At 42.8% G+C, this 27,450-nt stretch overlaps 1 protein-coding gene across 4 annotated transcripts in view; it reads left to right on the top strand.

The window, feature by feature from the left end:
- Positions 1-26,937, top strand: part of lzts2a (leucine zipper, putative tumor suppressor 2a) — a 45,278-nt gene extending 18,341 nt beyond the window's left edge. For 3 of the 4 annotated variants that reach the window (XM_080868961.1, XM_080868960.1, XM_080868959.1), the window contains exons 2-9: positions 1,845-1,961; positions 19,703-20,368; positions 21,542-22,198; positions 22,291-22,413; positions 22,658-22,804; positions 23,044-23,559; positions 23,786-23,890; positions 24,023-26,937. In XM_080868961.1, the coding sequence (XP_080725087.1) occupies positions 19,736-20,368; positions 21,542-22,198; positions 22,291-22,413; positions 22,658-22,804; positions 23,044-23,559; positions 23,786-23,890; positions 24,023-24,205 (2,364 nt within the window). In that variant the 5' untranslated portion in view covers positions 1,845-1,961; positions 19,703-19,735 and the 3' untranslated portion in view covers positions 24,206-26,937. Of the gene's footprint in view, positions 1-1,844; positions 1,962-4,945; positions 5,228-19,702; positions 20,369-21,541; positions 22,199-22,290; positions 22,414-22,657; positions 22,805-23,043; positions 23,560-23,785; positions 23,891-24,022 lie in introns of those variants that run through there. The other variant, XM_080868958.1, reaches the window with a different exon arrangement.
- Positions 26,938-27,450: the final 513 nt, after the last annotated feature.

Genomic DNA, 27,450 nt, shown 5'->3' with positions numbered 1-27,450 from the left:
TTTAACCACTCTCATGTTATCTCAACAAATCTTCCCCCGTGTCTCTGTGGAAAGGCTTTGACCCTCCTGCCACCCCACCTCCGTGTTAGAACATGCTAGATGCCCTTGACCCACCCCGTTTATCGCACCTTCTCCCTCACAACGTTTTCTTTACTATTTGTTTCGTGGTGTTAGCGGCTACAAATCACGTGTCCATCAAATCAGGCCTGAAACACAATAATCATCTAATGGCAGAAATCCCAGACCCTGATTGCCACTTTAATCAGTCATACCTTGGCTTAAAGCCTTACTGACCTCTGTATTTCATTCAAATCTGGTTCTAAATTTGTGAGCTTTCCTGTTAACAGACACAGATGGACACCCGGTTTTGTTTCATTGTTGTTCCATGCTGATGATATTTGGGCTTCAGCTGGATGGAAGCCATATGGGAACCAAGTTAGTCAATAATTGTGTTTTATGTGGTCTTTTGATTGAATTAAATGGATCGTATTGATTTATATGAAACGTAATGCATTTGCATTTTTAAGCCAATGATGATCGCTGTTCTTTTCTGATTGTGTTTTGTTGGACACAAAATTACACAAACAATTAAGGACAAATGTTAAAAAAAAAGTGACATATATGGTTTAGATTGATGTGTAAGCTGTGTGATGCTCCGGTCCTTTTTGTTGTTTAAAGTTTGACAAGAAAAAACACCAAACTCCAGCTGGTCTCAGCAATTCTAGGAAAATCTGTCAATGTGATGGTCTGTGGTTTTACAGTCTATCTGCTGGTGGCACTGGCTGTCAGTGCCCAGTCAGCACTGGTCTGTGATTCCTGAAAGCCGCTCTATATCCTGGCCTGGAGGTCGGGTGATGTGGCATTACTGACCCCCTGGTGCACTGGGACATGGGGGCCAAAATCAATAGTCGTATCATATCGCTTCAGACTGTAACAAGCTGACTGATTACCTCATCGGCTTCCAGTGAAGATAGTGGAAAAGAAGAAAGAGGAAAAAAGGGTGCAATCAAAAGATTAGGAAAATTACAAATAAAAAACCCCAGCAAAGTAGCATTTTTTGGTGGGGGTGGAAATAAAATCCTCCCATGTGCATGTACTGCAAACCACAAGAAAAATGCTATAGTTAATATTATTGGACACCAGAGGGTGGTAGTACTAATGGAACTACATTTACACTTTGAAGTTATGATAAGGTATTTACACACAAGTGTATTCGGAGGAAGCAGTGTTGATATTATGGGCAAACACGTATTCTTTATCTGCTCATAGATACGTTTTCTTTCTCTTTTTCATTTCATTTTTTAGCCTTAATGAGGATTTTTCCATTTCTCTTCCAAAGATTGGAACCACATTTAGTTTTAGGAAACTTGTGCAAAACTCCAGCTGTAAGAGCCGCAGTACAAGATGACAGTTTAATTTAAAATTTGTACAAATTTCATGATTCTTTTTTAGCTCTTGCACAAGAAAAGCGTGATGTATAAAGATAAATATTTGTCTATCTGCAGAAAAAACATCTACTGTCATACGTGTGAGACTTAAGTTACTATGCAAGCAGCTCAAAAGTGGCTTGTTTAAAGACAGAAGGAGAAAGGAAGAGATCAAGGATTGTAGATTTTATTGATCAAAAAGTGCATTTTCAGCTTCATGTTTGGACTGTGGTCACTGTGAGGTCATCACATTTGCTATTTCTGACTGTGTTTTTGTTTTCCTATGCTAACCATTTTAGATAAATTCAAATCCACACTGTAGAGTTTAGATGTTTGGCCCTTACTGTTTCAGTTCACTCGTACCTGACGGACACAACTGGTCAGATTAGTTCATCTTAACTCTTTGTTTTTCCTCAGGTCACGGTCCACCTGAAGAGAATCCCAGAAAGAAGCAAAGTCCTGGGATGAAAGCACTCTGCCATTTTCCTCTCTCCCCCAGACCACCAGGAGGAGGACGCTGGGTGACACACTGAGGTAAAGAACCACGCTAAAAAACAAAAAATAAAACACCCTCTGCAGACAAAACCCTTCTCTGATAACGCTGACCTTCAGTATTTGCTGACTCAAGCATCCCCCACTCCTCCTACTACCCACTCTTGTTCTTTCTTGCCCTCCCTTTTGTGTTCTTTCTCTCTTCTGTTTTTTTTCTTCTTCTTTCTTTTCATGAGAGCCGTCAATGCTGATCAGTGGACTGACAATGTGTGGGCTCATATTAGAGTGTCCTCATTTTGTCACACAGATGCAAGAACATTTATGGAAATAGGGGTCTTGGCCTCTTTGATGCTTCTGTTTAGGGACTAGATTTGGAGAAGGATAGCAGTTGGAGAATGTGACACAGGGGTTAGAGGGAGTAGAAGAAGAGATGAGGAGGTCAAGAGGTTAGAAATTTGCGGCTGAGCTCATGTTGTTCCATACTGTAGTCGAGTGCCTCACATGAGGCACCGAAGGTGCTGCTAATCAAATTGTCTCATTCAGAAAACACAATTTTCTTCGACTTCACTTTTTTTTTTTACACACCTAATATAGCTAATGCAGAGAATATTATGCACTTTTTTGTGTCTGTTGTTCTTCAAAAGCAGTCACACAACACTCAATCTTGACATTAAGCCCTTATCATTTCTATCAGCTAAAGAACAGTAAACGGCAGCACTTGTAAGATATTTGGGGTGATAATACTATGTTGTCAAGGCAGCAGCAGCTGTCTTCCTCTCTTCTTTCCACTGTATCCATTACAGATCTGCTATCTCTGCTGCATTTTTGTCCTCCAGTCCTCCCTGTCTCAGCCCAGCTGTCTCCTTCCTTCATTATCTGTCCCAAAACACAACTCACCACCTGTGTTAGAAGGTCGTTTTCAGAATACAAAGTCCTACTTAACATTTCATTTTTTGGTTGATACCTGTTTAGTAAATGCTAACGCTTCACTGAACTGTATTTGGCTGGGTAAAATGAGATTTAATGTGATAAACCAAAGCATACTTTGTCCTCATCTCTATAGAGTTTCAGCATCTTTAGAAATGTTTTCTGGGTTTTAAGGTACAAGTTCACAGTAAAATTGGCCAGAGTGTATTCAAGTAATCCCTGTGGTCCAAAAGCTCTGGTTTCAGACTGCTCTAAACACTTAGTTTCAAACATTTTTTCTACTCTTGGACCTGTATGATGTCACTGACAGCAGATATCCCAGGCACTCAGCTGCTCCTCCCAAGTGCTGTTCAAAGTTTCTGTTTGAGAAGGGCAGCCAATTAGAAGAAAGGAAAGAAAGTCAAACTGCTTGTTTCAGAAAGTGGATGAACTCAGGGGCTGCAAAAAGTATATTGTGTATCATTTTGTACTGTGAAAACTACATTAGTAGAGTTCAACAATGAAATATGGAGTTGAAAATGAGCATAATATGTCCACTTAAATGATTTATATTAGTTTTAGATACAAAGTCTCTCACTTTTCTTTAATACGTCACAAGTCCTGTTTTTCACTGACTCAAACTGAGCTGATGCACTGGTTTTGTGGATTTTTATTACCTATTCAAAGGCTGAAATAGAAACTCTTGCTGACTCACACACACTCGCACAGTGTCACACACATATAAAAGACCCTAAAAGCTTTCTGGTGTTGTATTTTAAGCCCAGAGAGGTGGGCTGTGTTAGTGGTAGCAAAGTGCCAAGTCAGGGAGCAAAAGTGAACTCTTTCTTTTTTTTCCCCCTCTCTCACTTTACCACCGTGGGACTCAGAGGGAGGAATGGGGGAGTTCCAGTAAGGAGAGAGAAAGTGATGACACACACACACCATTATTCAGTCCTCTTATTGGTTTTCCACCACGGCAGCACACAACAACCAACCAAGAGTGCTAAGTGCTGCGTGCCACACAAGAGCCAAGTGTGTGATCTGAAAGTAAATTAGGGCTGAAACAGTCAGTGACTTAATTATTGATTAAATGATGAATTTATTTGTAAAAAAAAAAAATTACTCAACAATTGAGCTGTCCTGATCAATTAATTGCCTGTACCCACTTAACAGCTGTATGAGGCTGGACTTAGCAATAGTGATGCTAACAATGATAGTGCTTTGATAACATTAGCACTTTAGCTTAATATCATAAAACTTGAAGTAAATTTATGAGGAAAGGAGAGACTTGCATCTCTGACTCTACAGTTGGTATGTTAAATGTTAAAGGTAATGACAGTAGTACTGGCTTGGAAGGGTTGCCAGGTTTGTAAAGTTGCATCTGAACAAACCACAAGATTTCTGGAACAACCTTGAAACCAAAGTAGATGTTTGGCCATAATACCCGCCGCCATGTCTGGAGAAAACCAAACACAGTATATCAGCTCAAAGACCTTCTATCAGCTGTCAGTGTAGTAGTGAAGGGGTGATGAACTGGGCTGGTTTTGCAGCCACTGGACCTGGGCATCTTCCTAATACCTGGTGAACAATACCCACACTCACTTTCATGTGCACTGGAGAACATGAGGTGCACGCTGCCAGAAAGATGTTATATAATATACTGAGATAAATGACTCGCCCTCTTTCTTCCTCTGTAGCGACTGCTGCTCTTCATGTGGTGGATGTTGTTTGTTAATTGGGTGTAACTAGGCCTAGTATTTAGCCAAAGGGGATAGGTGCTGCAAACCGTGTTGAAAGGGGTATTCCCCCGATGCCTGGGGCCATTGTGCTCGAACACAAATCCACTAAACACAAAAAGTGGATAAGATTTCCCAAAATGTCATATCCGATGCAGCACTGTGCTGATGCAGAGAGTAAATGTGAAAGAGGAGGGGGATGATTCTAAGGCTAAAAAGAGAAGGGGGAGGAGAAAAAGGGAGTCAGAAGAGAGTAGTGTGTGTGCTAAAAGAGGGAAACTAGAGGCAGACAAAAGTGGGAGAGGGGAGGGAGGAATGAGGAGGAGGAGGAGGCGGTGGGGGAGGCGGTGCTAAGGCAGACAGCAGGGAAGGAAAGCTGAGAAGAGAAACAGTGGAGTGAAGTGAGAAGACCAAGAAGGAGGTGGTGAGGGGACAGGAAAATAAAAGGGCTTCCATTTGAAAGTCCTTGTGTCAGGATATGAAGTCTGGGAGCGGCGCAGAGGCAACGGCAGGAAGCTGGAATGCTGTAGGGGAGAGATAGTCGACAGAAGAAGGAAGGGGAGACGCGGAGAATCTGAGCCATCAGAGCACCGGACTGATTTTTTTTTTTAAACTTTTTTTTCCAAGAGAGACAAGTGAAGGCAGCGATGCAGGGCTCTCACTGGAGTGAGTATGGAGGGAAGGAGAGAGTGTGTGTGCTCTTACATGTGTCTGTATGAGAAACGTCAGTGCATATGCCTCAGATTCTCCAAACTCAGGCTCTCCTCACCCTGCTTTCCATTGCCGTTTGGCTTTGTTTAAATTTATGCAAATTTGCCTGAGAATAAACTTTGTATTCATGAGCACCTTGACTCTCTGTGTGAAGCCCCTTATGAGGGTGAGTTACATTTAACGAAAGGCGCAAGGGAGATGGACAGCGAGGCGCGTGCAACAAGGATTTTGCAACTAGAATGGAAACTAGTTTAGTAAAGAAAAAATGCTGGTGACTTCTAAAAACTGAGTAATGAATAGTTAAATGATGATTCACAAACTTCAGTCAGCTGACAGACTCAGAAGCTTGAAGTTACTGCTCTTAAGTTGTCACTTTTGTGGCTGGTCTAAATGACCCTGAAGAGTTTTTGTGCAGGGACAAACAAAACTGGTTGCCTGGATTTGTTGAGGTGGGATGATGAGGGTTTTTTGTGGTGTCTGAGCCCAGGTTTTCTAATCCTGACCCTGGCTAATCTACTCATTACACACTGTTGGGAGTATTGATTTGAAATTTCAGCCTTAAGAAAAGCTGCCCCCCTTTTTGGACAGTTGGCCTGGAGGAAGAAGGAGAAGAAGGAGGAGGGTGTTATTCAATCTGTCTTAACACACACTCACAGTGAAGATAAGAAAAGCATGAGGCAGCATGTGCACTTGCACCAAAGCAGACAATTAGGCCACATCTCAAAAGTGTGACCTGCAAAAAAACATGTTTTCATCCAGAAGACTCAAAGGGAATCTTTGTGTTTCTTTTGATGACAAAGCACTGGGGGTAGAGCCCGCTGCTATTCCTCTCATGTCTTCCCTATGTGTGTAATTACAAGACTCCTCGTGTGCCTCGGGCCACATATTGTAGTTTCTCATCAAGTTTGTTTTGGCCCGAGAATGGTGCGTCAGCAGATATGTTTATAGACAGCTCGCAGTGCTGTCCATTCACTCAACTCTTTGTAGTATCTGTGTTTGATTGTATCATGTTAAGGCTTCATTTGAGGGCTTGCTAGGAGAAGACTGTAATTACCCAGAATGGGATTTGGCAGAGTTCGCAGGAGTGACGTTTTACTCTATAAATGCACAAACGCTGACGTGACGTTAACGGTAAGGTGAAGGGGAGTGAGAATGGGGGCAGAGATGGAAAAGAAGGGTTACCTCATCTTCTCTGGACAAAATAAATGAGGTAACGTGTCACATGTTGCAGCCGTGTTGACTAATGCTTCCTGTGTGCTGTGGGTGTGTATGCACAGTACTAAAAGGTAGTTAAGCAGCTTCAAAAAAAGGTATTGAGACCTTTTGTGGCTCTCTTTGTCTTTTGAAAGTCTTTTACCTTTTATCCTCTCTCTGTTTAGGCTGAGCTTAGGTGGGCTGGATTCATTTAAGATCACGTTCCAGTTTGTTAAAGTCACGTTCTCACACAGAATGCCAGCAAAAACTTTAGATCATTTGTCATTTGCCCTAAAGAAAGGATAGCCATAGCCACCATGATGTCACCCAACTGCTTCACAGTCACCATCTTCATATTTTGAAATTGGATGTGATGAGAAGACAGTGGATCTACCTGAAAAACCAAGGGACACTCATGATAGATGCTAGTCAGTCAAACTGTAAAAGATACCCTGCTTTATCCTTCTTTGTGACTGAATCAAACCAAATTCACAAAATAAATCTCACATTGTATTAAGTAAGACTTAAAAATAGTGATTGAGGCCATCATTAAACTGTGTTACTGAGGTCACAGTCAAGAGCGCCAAAAGGGTCGTTTTCTCCATGACTTCTATACCAGCGGTGCCCAACCCCTGGGCCACGTACCGGTACCGGTCCGTGACTTGTTTGGTACCAGGCCACAAGAGTTGAGGCTCGGGTGTGAAATTTATGGCTTTCAGGGTTTTTATCGTTAACTCGGTTTCCCTGGGTCTTTTCCCGTGTTGTAGTTGTAGAAATATTTACACGTTACCATAGCAACCAGAGAGCATTAAGGGCCAGAGAGGAGGATGTTGCTCTTGATGTTGTTGGCGGATTTCAGGAGGGCGCTGCTAATAAAGTTACACAATTACACAGTAAATTCGCATTTATTATTATATTTACAAAATACCACAGTTTTTGTCTTGGTTGTATCATTTTATTTTGTTGTATTTATCCGCGACATATTGTCTGACATTAAACCAGTCCGTGGCGCAAAAAAGGTTGGGGACCATGGTTCTATACAACTAGACTTCATTCCAAATTCAGTGTAGTCGCCCCCTGCTGGTCGATAAGAACGAATAGCTTTTTAATGCTCGCTGCAGTTTCTTTACTCATCAGACGTGCCTATGCTGTAGGTATGTCATAATTTCAAACCGTTTCTGAAAGACTATACCGTAACCTGACACCTCTCTATAAATGTGCACGTGGCCATTGATGCACCCACACAGGGATAAATGCTAGGAACAATCAACATCTGAGAGGTACATGACCGGCCGAAATAACACCAAAGCCCCGTGTGCGAGAGGGTTAATATAAATAAAGGGGTCCTACAACAGCATTAGCCAGTTTGACTTCAGCTGTCACACCAAAGGAAATAAATGAGCTTGTTTCTGTTTACTTGGTGGAGGATATGCTATCAGTATCAACTTGCTGTGCAAGCATTTAAAGGTAAATGTATGGTAGGCTGCACATAACCTCTGAATATAACCAACATGTGCAACAATGACTTTTTAATGGCAGTAGCCTTAAAAAAAACAAGATACACTTAAGAAAAAAAGTGTTATTCAAAACTATTCAGTCTTTCTCAGATAAAGGTTTTTATTGCTTTTCATACTGGTTTTTGACAGCACTCGCCCATGCAAAGAAACAAACTGTAGTGATTTACAATCTATGTGCTAATCGTGCACTAACATGACTTACTGAGAACGGCAAATGTTCCAAAGTCAATAAAACAACAGCAGAATGCTTTTAAAACGCTGAACTGTCATTGTTCTTGTCTCATATTAGTTTAGGAACTTGTGTTTTTGGTTACAGTAGTGTTACATCTTAGGCTTCCTAACCTTAGGGGGTTACATTGTCATGGTTCAGGTGATGATGAGTGCATCGTACCTGGAGAAAAATCTGTTATTTATATACCTTAGAATTACAGCTCTTTCCCATGTGTCATTTATTACTTTTTCATCTCCAGCAGAGCAACAAAATGCTGTTTTTGTTAAAGCAATAGGACAAATTACGTTTTGAAATACATGTACCCATTCAGCAGCGGTAGTCTCTTTGGTGTGGGGGCACCAAGTTCATCAAAAAGACCGAATTATAAGGATGGATTCAGATTCCATAAAATTTTACTAGCCCCTTTCACACTTTCTGTGCTCGGCTCCATTCTTTTGCAATGATCCCATTTAGCTACATCTCATGCCAGGTGTTTATGTAAAGCCTCTAGTTGAAGAGCAGGGTGGACGAATCCAGAAAGAGACAGACAGATATGCAGGAAGACAGAGAGACGGCAAGAGATTCGAAGTCGGCCTGGCTTGTGCTCAGTTTGCTGAATGAGTATTTTCCAAGCCAGCCTGTCCCCACTCTGTCTTTCTCGAGTTTGCAGCGGCACGGACAGTATGTCTGAATACGTCTGCACATGTGCTCCTTCGCCATGTCAGATATTTTCCCACATGAGTGGAGTTGAATTTATGCAGTGAGGCTGGCACAGTTAAAGTGAGGCGTTGTTGCTTATGTAATAGCTGCTGTGGAACTCATTTGCCTGGCTGTATTTAGTAGCACTCTGTGTTTTTTGTGTATGCGTGTGGGCGGCATTGTCTTTGTTATCTTCTGCTTCAGCTATGATTGCTGATTTCACTCTCGAGCTGTGACACTTTCTGAGAAACATAAGAAAAATTTGAGACTTTTCAGATATCGAGTCCTACTTTTCCTCATTGAAGGATGCCAGTAAAGAGAAAGTCATATCGCTCGCTACCCCGTCTTTGTTCTGCGTCGCATTATAGGTCACATTGTGTGCCAAAGTGTGGTTGCTTTCAGTGTAAGATAACAGGCCTTTTCTCTCTGCTTTCTACCCTCTTGTTAAACTGAAACAATGGCCCTCCACTGTCGTACAGCCAAAGCAGCAGGGGGGGAAGGAAGGGAAGTTTAGGAGGGAAAACTTGCTCTTCTCACTACTGTTGGGACAATGAGGCTTCAAACAGAGTTTGGATTAGCCATGTTGTTAAAGACCAGATGACATGCTTTTCCACTGATAAGATTTCATAAATTAAGTGAAATAGTTTAGTTTGAACTGGTCATTGATCCTGACAAACGGTAGTCCACTGGCCAGACTAATCCATGTGTCTCTACCACCGGCATTCTTGGTATTTCCAGTGTCTGTGGGTCTGACCGCTGACCACTGCTGGATAACTTTCAGTGGCTGGAAAACCTCCTGGAAAATCCAACATTTGGAGCAGACCAGGAATGTCAGCCATCTTCCCCTTTTTACACATACTGCTACCTCAGTTTCCTCCAGCGTCAGCTGACTGAAGCACTGTTAAAGGCTGGGTATTGAGTTCTCTGTCATTTCTAATACAAATTTAAATATGTCAGACCTAAAATTTAATGCCATGTTAAATTCATATTCATACTCATGCTGCTATTTCTGTCAGCATGTGAGATCATCAATGAGTGCTGATGACCTGGCTCCACTGGCAGGCATGCATGCCCATGACATAACATTACCTCCGCCGTGTTCGACAGATAACGTGGTATGCATTATCTGTCATGAGCTGTTTGATTCCTTATCCATGCTTTTTCTTTTTTTTTAAACTATCTATCCTTTATCTTTCATCTTGGTCTCACCTTTCCAAAGAATTTTTTTTGGATCAGAACAGGGTTTTTTTTTTTAATGTTTTCTGGCAAAGTCTAACTAGTCCTTTGCTCCTTACTGTAAGCTCCCTGTGTTTTCATTCATGAGGGCATCTCTTGATTATGGACTACCTCCCAGAGAGTGGTTTTGACTTGGTTAGATTTAGTTTTTCTGAACCATGGAAATAAATCTGCGATCATGCACATTAGTTGTCTTCTTTGGGTTTTCAGACCTGTTAGTCTTTTTCACCGGGCCAGTTCATTCGATTGCTGACTTGATCACTTTTGAACTTTTTGCTGTCTCTCTGAAGCTTATTTTAGTTTTAAGCCTAATAAAGGACTGTTAACTTTCATTGACATCTCTGAGCCTAATTGAGACTTCCAGTGAACAGCTACCAAATGCAAGTTAGGTACTTGCAATCCACTCTAGATCTTTTATGCCTTTTACCCTCTTCTTACAGTGGAATAATGAAGGAACAGCTCTCACTTGGCAGTGAATCTGCTTGTCAGTCAATTGTCCAGTTACTTTTGAGCCCAAATGGCGAACTATGAATCAAAATGTCTGTAATTCCTAAACAGTTAAGTCGCTACTTTTGTAAAACTCTCTTCACATCATGTATATCATTGTATGATAAAACAAAAAATCCACTGTGTTGGTGTAACAGTGGTACACCACCACAGCCATAAACCCATCAAGGTTGAAGTGTATAAAAGGAGTAGCTGAGTAAACAAAACATGTGCATATGCACACTAAAACTAGACTAGACTTGGTAATGGTAATGTAACTATTCTTCTAACTGCTCATCCATGTTGTTTGCAGCTGTCCACGTGTGCATCTGTAAGTAAGTATAATCCATTTATTAGTGACATACTGGCTGTGGAAGCTTGGTGTGTGTGTGACCACATGTATTGTCTGGTGCATCTTGACAAAATGTATGAGAAGATTCAGTTCTTAAGTCAGCTGTGGGTGTTTGTGGGGAACCTAACAGGCAGTGTGTTCCAAACTGAACTTAGAAATAATCTTCCCAAGGTCTATTCGTGGCTATATGTCAACTTAAATGTCTTTCCATTTTCCATTTTCAGTAGTTTCAACCCCCACAAGAATTTTATGATTTGCCCCTGCAGCTATATGTGTGTGTGAGCGTCCCTGTGCGTGATAGGACAACAAGAGAGTCTGGGCTTCGGTAAGCCCGCTCTCAAGTTCAAATTGAGGCCAGATGCTTTGAGATGCTAAAGAACTAAACCTGTCTGCTGTCAAACTGTCACAAATGCACAAAACACACTCCTTCACTCACCTATTCACCTATTCTATCACTCTTTCCCTTCCTTTCTTTTTTTCACCACGCTTCCTGACTCTATCTCATTTCGCCATGCACATGAAAAATGTGGGCCTCAAATGCCATGGCAACGCTTCCAAACAGAGGGAGAGGCTAAGGTCTGCAACAGCAACAAGTTGGTTGTAAAAGCACAAAAGGAAAAAAATGGAGCAAAGGAGAACCTGTTGCCAGTTACTCCTGCACAGACTTGCACTTTGCTAGAAAACGTATTTCTCCAGTTTTTGTTTGTTTGGGGTTTTTTTGACAAAGAAAATGAAAAAATGAAGTCAGAGCTCAACACGAAAAAAGTTAGCGTCAAACAAAGAGGACAATATCTCTCCTGAGTGAAGAGAGATTCGGCTCTAAGGTGATGAGTTAATGAGGACTAAGAAAGTATGCATGCATTCAGCAAAACACACACACTGAGACTGTAAAGCCTAGCCATGTGGGGGTAGGTGACAGTGAGCGCCCACTCAGACAGACAGTCATTGTGCAGGAATGATGGAATAATATAACCTCAGGTCTTCTGGCAAAACTTTAAAAGACATGTCTCATTTTACAGTGGTGTCGGCTTACTTCATTATAATACCATTTCTTGCCCGTTTGAAGTTTTATTGCGGCGTTTCAGCGAGTAGATGCGTGACAAATAAAGAGGTGAGCAGATTAGGGCTGAACTGATTGCCTTATTGTGTGCTTGTGTGTCGCTGCCTTGCCTGTACTTGTGGATCCTCTTTTGTTAGCAGCCATCGAGGATTATTGTGACTCACCTAGCCTGTTGATTTTCACTCTACCTCTGTCTCTCTCTCTGTTTCCATCCACTGCGATCACTTGTCTCAAGATTAATCAAGGCCACCCAGGATCTGTATACCAGAGTGGCATTTTTCTGCTGCGAGCATTCAATTTCATGTTATGCACTCTCCCTGTCCTGCTGGGGAAGTACTTGAGTGCCACTGATCAAAAATATACAGCTCGGCGGCCACCCCATCATAATGTGTGGTTCTTATTACCACTTGCATACTGATATTTTTGCAGCACCGACTCTGATCTGGTGATTTTTATTCTTTCCACTTGTTGCTCTGATCTATACACTGGCTTTACCTTTGGTTAGTCACACTGGTGCTGCAGTTAAAGAATGGGCAGTTGAAAATCTAGCTGCATAGACCAGCGAGCAGGGAGTGGTATGAAACGGTGAGGATGGAAAAGAAAGAGTGACAGGAGAGAGATGGAGCAACGGCGAAGCACAGGAAACAAAGAAGTGAGAAAATCAGAGGGGAAACGGGTGAAATTGAGCAGAAATGCTAAAAAGGATGAAATGGGAGGAAGGAAGTTGAGGTCATCATTTATTCTCATGAATGCAACGTCTGAGGAACACCTTGAAATAATTTCTTTAAAATGTTAGCACAAACACCTACTTGGACTTAAATATGTACTAATTATAACTTAGTTGTCAAAGGTAGGATAGGGATGTCAAAATCATACAGCCCACTTTAGCCTGGGCCGAACTAGTAAAACTGCCTTTTGTGTCAGTGTAAAGAAGCTAACTACACATTTAATTCCTGAGATATCTTAATATATGAAAAACAAGCGCAGTTTCCACAGTACCTCTCTGTTTTTCTACATGATAAAGAAACGCTGCTGTGGGAAATCGAAGACATCTGTCAGCACAGTTCTTTGGACTTTAATCTTTACTGTAACATAACTTTATAAAAAGCAGACATTTCTAGAGTTCATAGCAATACTCACTATCTTCTGTAATCTATTTGTTTATCTATTAATTAATTGCTTTAGCTTACATGAAAGGCCACAGGGGAGGATCTTATCAGTAGGGAAAGCTGTAAAACTTGTTACAAATCCAAAATTTGTGCCTAATTAAATTTTTCTGTAAAGCCGTCCACTGAGCTGCATTTGAGTCTTTGCTGGGCCCATTTTGGCCCCTGGGCCTTGTGTTTTTTATATTTCCTCAAATTTCAAAACGTGCCTATTCTTGAATTTTCTTTTTGTGGCTCCATACTGTAGTGGTTTACACATTTTCTTGGAAAGCGCTAGGGTTAGGGTTGCTAGTTCATAGGGGACACAAATCCACCTTTGAGGTAGCATCAGGAAGGGTATCAGTGTAAAATGCTGCCAAATCAAACATGCAAACTCCTTGTGAAAAAGGGAGGAGACATAAGTACCTTTGGTAACAATGTGAAATACATAAATATTCACTTGCAACACATTCTTATATGATTAAACACAGCGATGTTTACAATCCATGCAGCATTGTCACCACAGGTGGAAAAGTCTGCAGCATCATTAAAGGGGCAAACTTTGCTGGCTGGGTGGCCAAGTCACACTAACAGGTGTTTTGAGGGTGTTCCACTTGCCTCGGAGGTCGGAGCTAGGAGTGACGTTGCTCATGAGTTGAGCTTGTTCCAGTAGTAAATTTGAAAAAGCAAGGAAAAATCGTTTTGCTCCTTAACGAGGTGGAACAATGCACTTTAAACACCGCTGCAGCAGGTTTATGCATAAAGCCTGGTCAATGCTCTGTGTATGGCTTATTTAGCCAGCTTTAACTCACAACAGTGGAAGTGGAAACAGTGGAAGTTTTTATTTCTGTTTATGTGCGATGCCACCATCTTGGATTGTGAAGTCAGGGTTGGTGGGGCTCCTCCAACTTTCTGAGGAGGCATTTCAGCTGAAAATGCAGACTGAGAACTCAGAAATTCTGACTTCCGCTTTCAAATGAAATGCACATTTTTATCCTCATGCCTGAGACGTCTACTGAGTGAAGATTTGGGGCCAAAAATAATGTGTTATTTTCAGTTTATTCATCAGAAACTGTTCAATAAATTACATTTTTCTGACATACAGATATCAGAAATGTAGAAGATATTTAGATATTTAGAAACAAGAAGATATTTGGTGGAGAATAGACCTGAGATAAAAGCAGAATGAATACTGGATGTGCTTTAATTGGTCTGATCTAATGCAGGTGTAAATAAACAGAAAGCACCCTGCAGTTTATGCATTTCCTTGTTCTACCTGCTCCAGTGTGAACATTTGCTGTTTTGCTCTATTGAAATTAGTCTAAAACAGGGACTTTTGTGTCTTTTGTCAAAACATCTTCAAATTTTAAAGGATTAATTAAGCAAATTTAGCCCTGTGTGTCAGTAATGGATACGTTTATCATGATTACGGCATACGCTAGTTTTTTTTACAATGTCATCAAGCTGCATGTCCTGGATTACAAAGGAAAGCACTTTTTGCTAGTTACATTTGAGTTTAAACAGAATGCCACACTCTGCTGCTTGACCGCATGTACTCATAAACCCTCGGGTTTTACAGGACCGAAGATGCTTCAGCATGACTTGTTTTCACAGCCATAACACAGCTGTGGCCTGCCGTGCAGATTTCACTGCATGTCGTTGTCGTCTTCGGCTTGTTGGGTTGAAGGAAAATTCCTGCAAGCCGACATGAGTAACAGCATTTTTGCTCGGTCAGCAGGAGGTGGTTCAGCAAAGACAAGTTGTCTCGGTTCACATTTGATTTGAGACGTTAAGGTGCTCAGACCTCTGTGTCTCTGCACTGGCAAAATAATGATAAACAGGATTATGGATGCACGGTTCTCCCTGAAGCTCATTTCTGTTTGGCTCCTCTTTTTGGGCAACCTGATATTGGAAAATCCCCTAAAACCCCAGGCAACACTCACAGCTAGCCTTCCTTTGTGTGTTTACCCCTTATCCCCTTTCTTTTCCTTCCTTCGTGTTCTCACTTTTCTGAGTTTGTCCTGAGCCCAGCAGAGTCTCCGGAACAGCTCTGAGGTTGCGTGGGATTGCAAGGGGCGATCTACTGCTGCTCAATAATGGGGTTTCCTCTCCTGGGAAGGACTGGCATTATTAACAGACTTATCATAACGGGATTATTTCCCCGTCACAGAACTGACTTCTGGATCTTGTTAGAGAGCTACCTGGGAACTTCTTTCTTCTATCAGCCCTGCTCTTGTTCATCCTGGGCCAGTTGGTACCATGTGGACGCTAAACTCTCACATCCACTTGAAGTATTTCCAGTTCCTGTCAGAAGCAGTAATGCTGCCTTTAAGCGGTTCAGCATCATTTAATAGTTTTAGAGTGTCAGGATGTGGTGTAAAGTGCCCCTGGGTTGACCCCATCACAGCTAGCTGTAACACTATTGGAGTTTATTTTTGAACACCGAATCAAATGCCTCATGAAAGACTATCAGAATGATTTCAGGCACTTGAGATGTTTTCTATATTTAGTGGTGATGGCTGTTTTTTCTCTGCCTGTCTTGTGCTGCTGACAGCAGAGGAGGATGCGTGTAATGAGGAAGGTGGAGGAAGCAGTGAGGGCGGATGGAGCGGATTATGAAAATATTTTCACTTTCTCAGAAGAACCAAGGAGGAGAGGAGGCCTTCAATAACTTTTAAGAACCAACCAGTGAGCAACATCAGAGGGGGAAATTAGCTTTTGAGATTTGTTGCCCGAGTAGCCAGAACAAAGCCCTGCCCTCGGAGGTCACAGGGGTGGGAGGGGAGGGCAGAATCAGACCAGCCGCCCCCCACCCCATTCCTCAGGAGGAGGGGGTCACGGTTGACGGTCGCAGAGGCTTGTTAATTCTATTATCCCTGCCTGAGAGGTCCTTGTCAGGGCTGGGAGTGTAGAGGAGAAGGGTGGGGGTTAGTGGTGGCTGGATCAAAGGGGAAAGGAGGTTGTGTGAGGCGTGATTATTTTGGCATTGGAAATGATCACATACCACGCATATCTTTATCTCCTTGACTCACGAGTACTCACGAAGCCTGTCTCGTCTCTTTAACTCCCCGTCACTCTCTGCCATGTACTCACAGACGGTTTAGTCAGTATGGAGTGAACTGGCAGGAATCGAATCGTCCTGCTTACTGATCACGAATGAATAGTTTGAGCCGTTACATATGCTTTCCTCAAACTCCTATCCAGTGAGTTGTATTTTTTCAGTGATAAAATCAAAGCAGGATATTGTAAACTTGATTGCTTGATCAGGATTCAATCATTAATGACAAATAAAATCCATTATGTCAACATACTTTCACGAACAATCAAAATATTTCAGCTTTTCTTACCCAACAGAGCTGCATGTGAAACAGCAAATGCCCAGTTAACCTCCCAGCTTCCAAGTACAAAGTCCATGTGATGTCCAATTGCACCAGTATTCAAATAGCACAGTTAATATCTGTTGCATTCACCACTAGCGAGCGGGTGTGATGTGTGAGTTGCTGCACGCTCTGCCAGTAAGGCTCTCTCATCTAAATCACACAGTATTTTCAATAATACAAACATGTCGGAGCTTGACTGTTTCCTGCTGTGTGTCATGTGTGAGGCAACCTCGAGCACACAAAATGAGGCCAACACTGAAGTGCCAAAAACCTCAGTTCCTCTAGTGACCCCTTGAAAATTTCATGCCACCATGATATAAACCTTTAATTTGTAGAGTCCCATCTTTAAGCCTTGAGATGAGCATTTTCACCATTGCCATCCTTTTGAAGCTAGATGTGACGAGAAAGGGGTGGAGGAGATAGTTTAGCTTTTCTTAATTCAGCTGTGTAGTCATTGCAGATGGTTAGCAGCTAAAAGACCGCTTTTCTTCCAAATTAAAATGAGTCGTTTGATGACCGACTTTTGTTGGAGAGTGAAATACTGAGTGTAAGAAAAAACCCACTCCAGTAGTGGTCTGTGATGGATGGAATCAATGTCACTCACCCATTTGGGCCAATCATCTAAAAATCCAATACCACTAGTCAATATCCGATATATTGGCCAGTATTTTCAATAAGATACATGAAAGAAACATTTGCCAAACAGTTTTCATATACAGTTATGTATATGTCCTTACTAAGACAAGATGATCATGCATTTTAAAAAGTAAGTTGTGTAACTCATTTACATGCTGCTGACTCTCCTCGGATCAGCTGGTTCTGGTGTTTGTTGTGTCTCAAACACCTTTTGACAAAATGGAAAAGTTTCAGGGTAATCTCTGGCAGACAAACAATCCACCATCAACACTCTTAACATGGCTGATGCGTGTTTCTCCTGTGTCGTCTTTACTTGACTGTTACGAACGCTGATACCGATATACCGGCAAATGGCTACAATCGGCTGATTATATATGAACCCTGCTGGTATACTGCTCGAGCGGGTGTATGTAAGCTTAGAATAAAAAGCAAGGAAGTTTATGTTTGGTTGATAATTTCTTTGTTGTAACACTGCTTCTTGGCAATAAATCTTATACTATTGGAAAACCTGTTTACTTCCCCTTAAATGCTGCCACATTTGTACAGAAAAGCGAGCCAGTGTGGTTTTGTTCTCACTCTGCCATGAACAGCATGCCCGAGCCAATCTCACAAGTGTTCGATAGGGTTGACATCCATCCGCTCCACTCCCAAATTCTCGAGGTAGTCTCTGATAATACCAATACCATGAACGCCTTCAGTGAGACACTGTTCAAGAGTTTGCACTGTTGGCTCAATTTGTGAGATCTGAAACATGAGTTAACACACTTGCTTTAGAACAGCCAACCAAAACTGTTCTCATTCCTTTTTATTTTAATCCACAGCTGGTGTTTGTATTTATTGTATTTCCGAGAATATAGACTTCTCTTAGGGGGTGATTATTGTCACCATTTTTCAGAATGGACATGTACATAACCGTGTGCAGCCATGGCACAAAGGATTATTCCACTTGGCCAGACGGGTTTCAGATTGGCACAGCAGGCTAGGATGCGAGTCCCGTCTATGCCCCTCTGGGCAATACTGATAATGCTATCTGCAAATTGAAGACTTAATCTGCTTCCATTTATTGTGTTAATAATATCTATCCATGTTTCACTGCCTAAAAATAGTACAGCAACCGACTGAAGCTAATATTCATTTCCTTCAAAGATGTTCTTTGATGGGTGTGAGCCTTGTCATCATAAAACGGTAAAGTGAATAAATTTCAAACCACTTTAGGAATAATACCCAGATGACTGCTCGCAGGTTCAGACGAGGACACGCAGGAATATCACAGAGCAGCTGGAGCTGGAGATGATTGTGACTCACCCCCCTCACCCTTTACTAAATCCACCCTCTTTTTTTTTTTTCTCCTCCTGCCTCGTTAATGACACTGGCAATTAGCAGTAGATACAGTATGTTTAATGAGGGATGAGCCGTGACTGTGGAGGTCACGGGGGAGGGGGTTTGAAATATTTCAAACAGCTGTAAAGTGGGTGTAGTGAATCAGAAAAAATAAGTTTGCTTCATTGCTCATTGGGGCGATCGTGGCTCAAGAGTTGGGAGTTCGTCTTTTAATCGGAAGGTTGCCGGTTCGAGCCCTGGCTTGGACAATCTCGGTCGTTGTGTCCTTGGGCAAGACACTTCACCCGTTGCCTACTGGTGGTGGTCAGAGGGCCCGGTGGCGCCAGTGTCCGGCAGCCTCGCCTCTGTCAGTGCGCCCCAGGGTGGCTGTGGCTACAATGTAGCTTGCCATGACCAGTGTGTGAATGTGTGGATGACTGGATGTGTAAAGCGCTTTGGGGTCCTTAAGGACTAGTAAAGCGCTATACTAATACAGGCCATTGATTCTTCAAGTCTCTGGAACTCTACTGTAAGAACGAAACACAATTTCTTCCAAAACATATGTCTGCATTTAAAGTTTTGTTAATAATGGCAACACATTGAAGAGAGTTCAGAGGTGATTTGTAATATGAAGATTTTTTTCATTAAGTTTTATCTCCTCCCACCCATGATGTGTGAGACAGCTGTGGACACAGGAGCCAAAGCTGCTACATGAGAAAGTGTTTCCTTCCAAAGCGTCTTACATGCTCCAAATTTTTACACCTGTCAAATCAGCTGAAATGCATGTCCACAGAATTTGATCTCTTGCAGGGCTTTAAAATAAAATAGATTGGTTTAGATTTGTTAAATTGATTGACTTACTTTATCATTAGTGGAGCGAAGCGTCAGTTCAGAGTTAAGCCCAACCCATCCGATACCCTTCTTTGCGTCCTTCTTGGCAAGTCTCATTTTAGTGTTTTACCTTCCACACGGCTACTGCTACTTTTGCTCTGCAGCTACAGCCCACGCTGATGTAGTTTGACTGATCCACCGCAGTGCAGCTTTCTGCAGTGTTCTTTTCTCGTGCCTAGTGTTGTGTTTTTGAATAAAATAAAAATACAACACTAGGATAAACACCATTGAATAAAAAACCTGTGTAATAGTTGCATCTGGAGTATAAATGTAACATTTTGTGTCTGTTTTCTCTCTTATCAGAGTGTGTGGTGCGTCTGACGCCGTCGGGCTACCATGGCTCTGGTTCAGGCACTACCCCTGACCGTGAGTGACCACCCGAATCCAGGCCTCGACATCCAGCAGTGCCGGCCGCTATCATCCCATTCCCCCTCAGGTCCCTGCTCTGGCCCCTGTGGGCACTGCACCTCTGACACAGCCATGGGGTCAGTGAGTAGTCTCATATCAGGCCGGACGTACCAAGAGAGACACTGCAGGGCTGCCAGCGAATTCAACACCAAGCCACGCCGCTCCACGCCAGCTACCAGCTGCTTCCGGCTCCAGGATAATACCCTCCGCAGTGGGAGCTCCCTGGAGCAGCTGCTGGTTATCAGCAACAGAACAGAGCCTCAGGCCCAGGTTCTGCCTCCACCGCTTCCCACAAAGAAGCAGCCACGGCCTGGAAACTCTGCTGGGACAGGAGGGGGTGTAACGGTTGCTGGAACAGTAGGCGGTGTCGGTGGCAGCACTAATGGGAACTTTGGGTATGTGAGCAAGGAGGTGGTGGTTGGAGACTGGAACGACAACCTGGTGCTGACTGCTGCAAGCCCCTGCAGCGACTCAGAGGACCAAAAAGACAACAGGACTCTAAATGGGAACATTGGTGGACCTCCTCCCAAACTCATCCCAGTGTCTGGACAGCTGGAGAAGGTGAGGAGAAGTACAGGGATAATCTGGGAAGATGATGCTGATTTAATACTCTGATTTCATTTTGCTGATATTAACAAGAGGATGCAAGAATAAAAATATTCTTGCCTCTGACATTTGCAATAAATACAATAATATTGACAAAAGTCTAAAACTAACACTGAAACTAATAAAAACTAAACTGAAACTAGCAAACCCAATCTTGTGGCTAAAAGAAACTAAACAGAATTTTTAAAAAATCAAAACGAAATAAAAAATAAAAAAGTATAATAACTGTCCAAATCAATTGGCCATGCCTTTGAGTCCATATCAATCTTCAGCTTCATCTGCTAAAGAAATCTATTAAATGTAGTTGAAAGATCTTAAACTGTGTATTAATCGTTTACCATACCGTACTGTTTCGCATATCTCACATCCTTTGGGGCTGTAGGGTGGTGCAGAAAGTGGAAAGTGCCTTTCAGCATGACACTGAAACCCCAGCACCTCTGTCAGTGCCCCTGACCTCTAATCTGAAGATATTTATAGGTCAGTTTCTTCTTAAATTACATCTCAATATCACCCACCAGGACATCAAATATCATACTGAGGACTTTTTTTTAATCTGTTATCTCTGCTGCCTGCGTGAACACGTTTTACAGCAGATTACCTCAGCTGTCTAATTGGCTATTTATTCCTATCGATCCGGAGGGAAGCTTAATAACCGGCCTGACAGGCTCAGATGGATCATTTGACAGCTGCTCACCTTGCAGACACATCATGATGAGTGTCAGAGCTCGCTCGCATCCAGTGACGTCTTTAGTGAACTCTGAGAAAGATCATTAAGAAAATGCTTACAGAGGAGAGGATGCTTTCACGCTCTCAGTCTTTGTCACGACTCTCCCTTCGCTCTCGTCTGTGCCCTTTGTTTCTGTGCCCTTTAATCAGATTTTTTCCTCTCCTCCACTCTTCTCCATCTTACGTCTGTCTATCCATCTTATACGATAGGAATATCATTAAGGAAATTGCTTAATGAACCCTTTAAATATCAATTAAACCAAACCAAACTAATCAGAGCCTTGTGGGGTGGCCTGCCAGCACATCACTCAGCCTTTACTAATGAGTTTTACTCAGTCATTACTAATTAACACAACAGTCATTAATGCTAGTTGGGTTTTTTTTAATAATCTACACTTTCAGAACATGGAGAAAGTGCTGATCCGTCCTACAGCGTTCAAGCCTGTCGTTCCCAAGAATCGGCACTCCGTACAGTATCTTTCGCCACGGCCAGGTGCCAGCACTCTGTCGGAGGCCAGCCTCAACCTTCTGCTGCCCCATGGAGGATCCAGCAGTGCCAGCGGTACAAGCGGGAATGGTGGAAGCAGCAGTTCCAACTCTGAAGGGAAGTGCAACTCCTACACCGGTGGTCGCAATGCTCGGAGCAGTCAGTCCTGCTCCATGTCAGATTCAGGGAGGAACTCGCTCTCCAGCCTCCCTACTCACAGCAGCACAGGTTACAGTTTGGCTCCCAGTGAGGGCTCCAGTGCTGGTTCTGGGTCAGGAGGCCAGCTGGAGCCTGTGTCGGGCATCAGCCGAAATACTTCTGGTGGAGGCGGGAGTCACGGTCACAGTAACTCAGACAGTGGACGTTCCTCGTCCAGCAAGAGCACAGGCTCGGGGTCACTTAGTGGGCGCGGGCAGCCCCTGTCAGACAGTGGGTCCTGTGGCCACTCTCCACCCCCCGTGGAGGGTTACGAGGCCGTGGTGCGGGAGCTCGAGGAGAAGCTGAGGGAACGGGACCTGGAGCTCCAGCAGCTCAGAGAAAATCTGGACGAGAATGAAGCTGCCATCTGCCAGGTGAGACACGGTCGCCTCAAGACACCGATCATAAACTTGATACGCTGAGGAGCTGATGTTTGACCTCTCAGCTGCGTCTTTTACTGTGACAGGTGTATGAAGAGAAGCAGCGCCGCTGTGAAAGAGAGATGGAGGAGCTGAGACAGAGCTGTGCCACGAAGATGAAGCAGGCCTCTCAGAAGGCACAGAGAGCACAGCAGGTGCTTCAATTACAGGTATGCCAAGTATTTAAAAATATTAAATGAAGAAATGTAAGCGTTAAATTAGAAAGCTCGATTAATCCATTACACAGTGAACCCAAACTCTGCCACAAATGTGTTTGTTTTTGTTCCAGTTATTTTTAATGTTGTCTTATGCTTTAGTAGTTTTCTCTCTCCACACTTGCATGTCTTATTTTAGATTAGCACATCTGTGTTTTTGTAAGAAAGCATGATCACGTGCATCTTTGTGTGTTGTCAGGTATTTCAGCTACAGCAGGAGAAAAAGAAGCTACAGGAGGACTTCTCCTCTCTGCTGCAGGACAGAGAGACACTGGAAAGGAGGTGCGCCACAATCCAGAGGGAGCAGACCCAACTAGGGCCACGTCTGGAGGAGACAAAGTGGGAGGTAGGTGAAAGCGAGATACCAGACAGTCAGTCATGAATCTGTCAGAAGCAGCGCGGTGATTAAATGTCTCAGCTGTGAATTTGTGTGATCCTATTTTTGTTTGTCAGTTGCTCTTTTCATTTTCTGTTCATCTCTTACTTTTTAGCAACTAATAAAAACATAAAATCCTGAAACGAACTTGTAAGCTTGGAAGAAATTGAGGTTTGCCTCTCTCTCACTTTCTTTCTGTTGTTCACCAGGTATGTCAAAAGTCAGGAGAGATCTCTCTCCTGAAGCAGCAGCTTAAGGAGATCCAGTCGGAGCTCAGCCAGAAGGCAGGAGACATTGTGGTCTTGAAGGCCCAGCTTAGAGAAGCTCGCTCTGAGCTGCAAGCCAGCCAGATTCGATCCCAGGAGGCCCAGACTGCTCTGCGGACGCGGTCACTGGAGCTGGAGGTCTGCGAAAATGAACTCCAGAGGCGCAAGAGTGAAGCTGAGCTGCTCCGGGAGAAAGTGAGCCGTTTGGAAGAGGAGACAGCCCGGCTACGTGACGCTCTGACCGGTCACAGCGGACCTGCTCTGCCTGGAAATGTAGCCATGAAGGGGCAATGCATGAGTCTGACGCTGCAACAGGGTAGAGCTGTGGCAGGAAGGGGAGGTCCCAGTCCCTCTGTGTACCGCAACGGAGAGGAGACTCATCTGGTCTGGGGTGGAGAGAGCGATGAAGCCAAGGCTCAGAGGCAGAATGCAGAAACAGTGTTGGGACTCAGGCAACAGGTATGTGTTTTTCGGTAACTTTTACAAGCATATGTGATGAAAGTGAATTGATGCAATTGAGGTTTTGTGTCAGCTCAGTTTTGTGGCCTTTTGATAGGAATACTTTGCATTCTGTGCTGTCATTTATTTATTATGCAGCTTATGGGCCCATGTAGAGACGAGCATTACAAATTTTTTGCTTTAAATTTCTGTAAGAAAAGGAACTAAACATGATACATCGAAACAGGTTGATAGGCTGAAGGCTGAGCTCATGTATGAGAGGAGGACTGGTGAGGAGCAGCTGTCACGTTTCGACGAAGAGAGGCGGGTGTGGCAGGAGGAAAAGGAGAAGGTAAACATTTCGTGGCGACTGACTTTAAATCTTTTTCCTTCAGCGTGACACGTGTCAAACTAGATTTTAAAGCTTATGCTAATCCTCCTTACCTATGTACTTAACTCAAATGCTGTTTTCCCATCAACTCAGGTAATCCACTACCAGAAACAGCTGCAGCAGAACTACATCCAGATGTACCGTCGCAACCGTGATCTGGAGAGAGTGATGAGGGAGCTGAGTCTGGAGCTGGAGAACAGGGATATGGAGGACTATGAAGTGCGCAGCGGCAGCAATGACATCCACTTTGAGGAAATCACTGCCACAGAGATATAAACACACACGCGCTGCGAGCAATATGTCCAAATAAAAACCATGGCAACACTCTGAAGGTGTAAACCAAACAATCAACTCTGGGCCAAATACTGCACTATCTTCAACGTGGCTTTGCCCGGATCATCGAGCAAGCACTCACCACCTGTCACTGTTAAAAGGGAGCTCTCCCAAAAGGTGCATTCTCACTTCCTGCTAACACAAATGTACTCCCAGTAAATCCTTTTAAGGTGTCTCCCACTACGCTTTTAATGGGTTTTTATTCCACTACAAAGCCAGCACAAAGACCTGTTTCCATCTGTGGGAGCGAGAGGAGGGAAAGAAGTGTTTTATTTCTCAGACCACGTTCAAATCAGGGTATTGAAAATCGATGGGAACCTTAAAGCAAAAAAACATTACTACACACAGAGAAATCTGGTTACAACTTTGTTGGTAGCACACGACGTGAAACACCCAGACACCAGCGTGCACGTACTCATGCACCACGAGAGATGACCAATCAATCACCTGGTTATTAAAGCCGACGTCATCACCCGCCCGAACCGTGCTCATCGGCGACGCAAACCCCCGCTGCACCAGTCCTCCAAATCCCAAATATTACTGTTAACTGCTGTTTGTATTTCATGGAGTTGATAGCATCAAAGTTCATTTTACCAAGTCTAAAAAAAATACCAATATTTTGTTCTTTGGCTTGTGCGTATTTGATGAGGAATGTATTGTCACTTCTGAGAAATGCAGTAACGAGAGCATCTGAGAAGCACGCTGTTATTTTGCACAACTTCCCTGCCCTCTTTTTGTTCAGGACTCAACTGTTTTCAATTCAAACAAACCAATACTGACGTGCGCCTCCTTGCTTACATGTGAACATCCTATTCAGCCGTTTCCGAAAACCTACCGGGAACGCCAAACCAAACGCTCAAAGGAAATGCTTTATTTGAACTCTGCTCAAGTTTTCAAGACCACCAACTGTTGCACACGTGTCAATTCTTTAGACAATGCACCGATCTCACATAAACGTTTTAGTATAAGTGATATTTCCAGGATGCTGCCGATTCCCCTCTTTCTCTGTTTTTTTCTTCTCTCTGTTTGCTTCTTACTCAGCTATTTTTATAACAGTGAAAGGCACCTCTGTGGTTGGTATCAGGAAACTAAAAATAGAGCATATTTACAGAATTACAGAGATTTAAGCCAGTGTTTGAACTGTTTGCATTCTTATTCAGAGTTTCCATTTATCTCCCTTCACTCCCATTAGTTCCCTTTATGTACCTCTTGGCAAAGCAAAGCCAAATAACTGTTATGAAGTCTTCCTACCCTTCCCGTTTTTCCTGCCCACTAGATTATACTCTTCACTGACTGCTATACAGGAAGTGAGACTGGCATGTCTGCATGTCTTTGTTGTATGAGATTTCAGAAGAAACTGGTTCACGCAGCAGTCAGGTGAGAGTTTGCAGATGCAGTAGCTCCAGCACTGAATGTCCTCAAGGCAGGTCAGTTTTTGAGGGCCTAAATATAAACCGGCGAGGAGCATGTTACATATAAAAACTGTGGGTTGCGCTGCTGTTTTCTCACGGTATTATGCAGGGCTGTGCATACGACTGAGCATGGCGGTAGTGGGCTGCTGAGAGCTTTTATTTTGCAGAGTCTATATCGAGGATTAATAGTTAAATGAAAATCTATATAATGGAGGAGATGTTGTATATTTTTTATATATATATAGCACCCGAAGATATTTTGTTGTAGTACTGGTATAAGTGTGTGGATTAATGTATATCTCATACCAATATTTCAAATGATGGATCAATTGCAAATGGAGGTGGCGACAAAGGAAGAGTGCACCTAATACTGTAATGCATGAAAATTTAATGTTTACATTATATAATCTGTGTGGAAAACCTTCTAATGACCAAACCTTGCAGGTGATAGAGCAGCGGGGAGCTCTTATTTTAGGCTACTTTTTGGTCTGTTGTCTCTCCGTTTTGATTGATCTTTCACTTGACTGTCTGCATCGTAATCTCACGCTCATTCACGCTGTCGTCTTCAGGTTTTCCCACGTCATTTGTTTAGAACTGTACAAGTCGTTTTTGAGGGATTCGTTATTAAGTTATGGCCAGAGAGAAGGAATGCTCATGGCTATATTTGGCTATATTTTGCATAACCACATAACTGTGGCTGAGGAGGTATTGTGGAGCATTAAAGGTCTGTGCATAAATTGTGATTGCAAAGTAAAGCCATTGGAAGTAACTTTGAACGGAAAAAGCGTAGTTTATCCAACCACTTTCACGTTGTTAACCAAGCCTAGACTGTTATTACTCACCACAGGTTCATATTAACAGCAAGCACAGGTGTTCGAAAGCAGACTCCCTCACTCCAAAGCACTGTGTGCATATCGAATTCTCATTTCCTCCCCCTCATCGTTGCATGACCATTTTTCTGTGTAAATATGTAAAACACTAAATAGTATAACTGAGTGACATTGTCTTTTATTTAGACAAAATATCTATTTCAAATGTAGCCACTGTGACTAGACCAAAGCAACGTAACACACTTTTTTTTTTGTGGTGCTTTTCCCCCATCGTTTTATGTGCTTTTTTTTTTTTTTTTTTTTTTTGAAACATTTGCTTACTGTGTGTCTTCATTCATTCATAGAGTATGTAGTTGTCCATGTATATTTTTATGTGTACATTTCTTGTACAAATGACTGTTTTTAATTAAAGAACAAGTTGTCACATCTTGAAGTGATTGCAGATTTAATTGCTTCTGAAATTTTTTTTGCTTATTTTTAGGTTGAATGAACCAACTTTGCATTACAGTGTAAAATACACTCATCTGACACTTTATTAGGTACACTTGCAGGCACTGGGCTGGACCTCCTTTGGCCTTAAGAGCGGTATTAATTCTTCGTGGTGCTAGAGAAAATTCTCAATACTGGCATGATGCATCACAAGGCTGCTGTAGATATGTCGGCTGCACATTCATAAAACAAATCTCCCATTGCACCACATCCCAAAGTGGTCAGCTGGATTGAGATTTGATGACTGTGGAGCCCATTTGAGTACGTTGAACTCACGTACAAGAAACCTGTTTGAGATTATTGGAACTTTGTGACATCAAAAAGCAGCAAGTGGCCCAAAGTCCATTTATCCATTCATTCTCTTCTGCTTATCCTTATCAGGATCGCAGGGGGGCTGGAGCCCATCCCAGCTACTATAGGACGAGAGCAAGGACAAGGTGTGCCAAGAAAATATCCT

Source organism: Rhamphochromis sp. 'chilingali' (genome assembly GCF_963969265.1).
Source record: "Rhamphochromis sp. 'chilingali' genome assembly, chromosome: 20".
In the NCBI taxonomy this organism is placed as follows: domain Eukaryota; kingdom Metazoa; phylum Chordata; class Actinopteri; order Cichliformes; family Cichlidae; genus Rhamphochromis; species Rhamphochromis sp. 'chilingali'.
The sequence above is the reverse complement of the archived record's forward strand: the minus strand, read 5'-3'. Positions and strand labels throughout refer to the sequence as shown.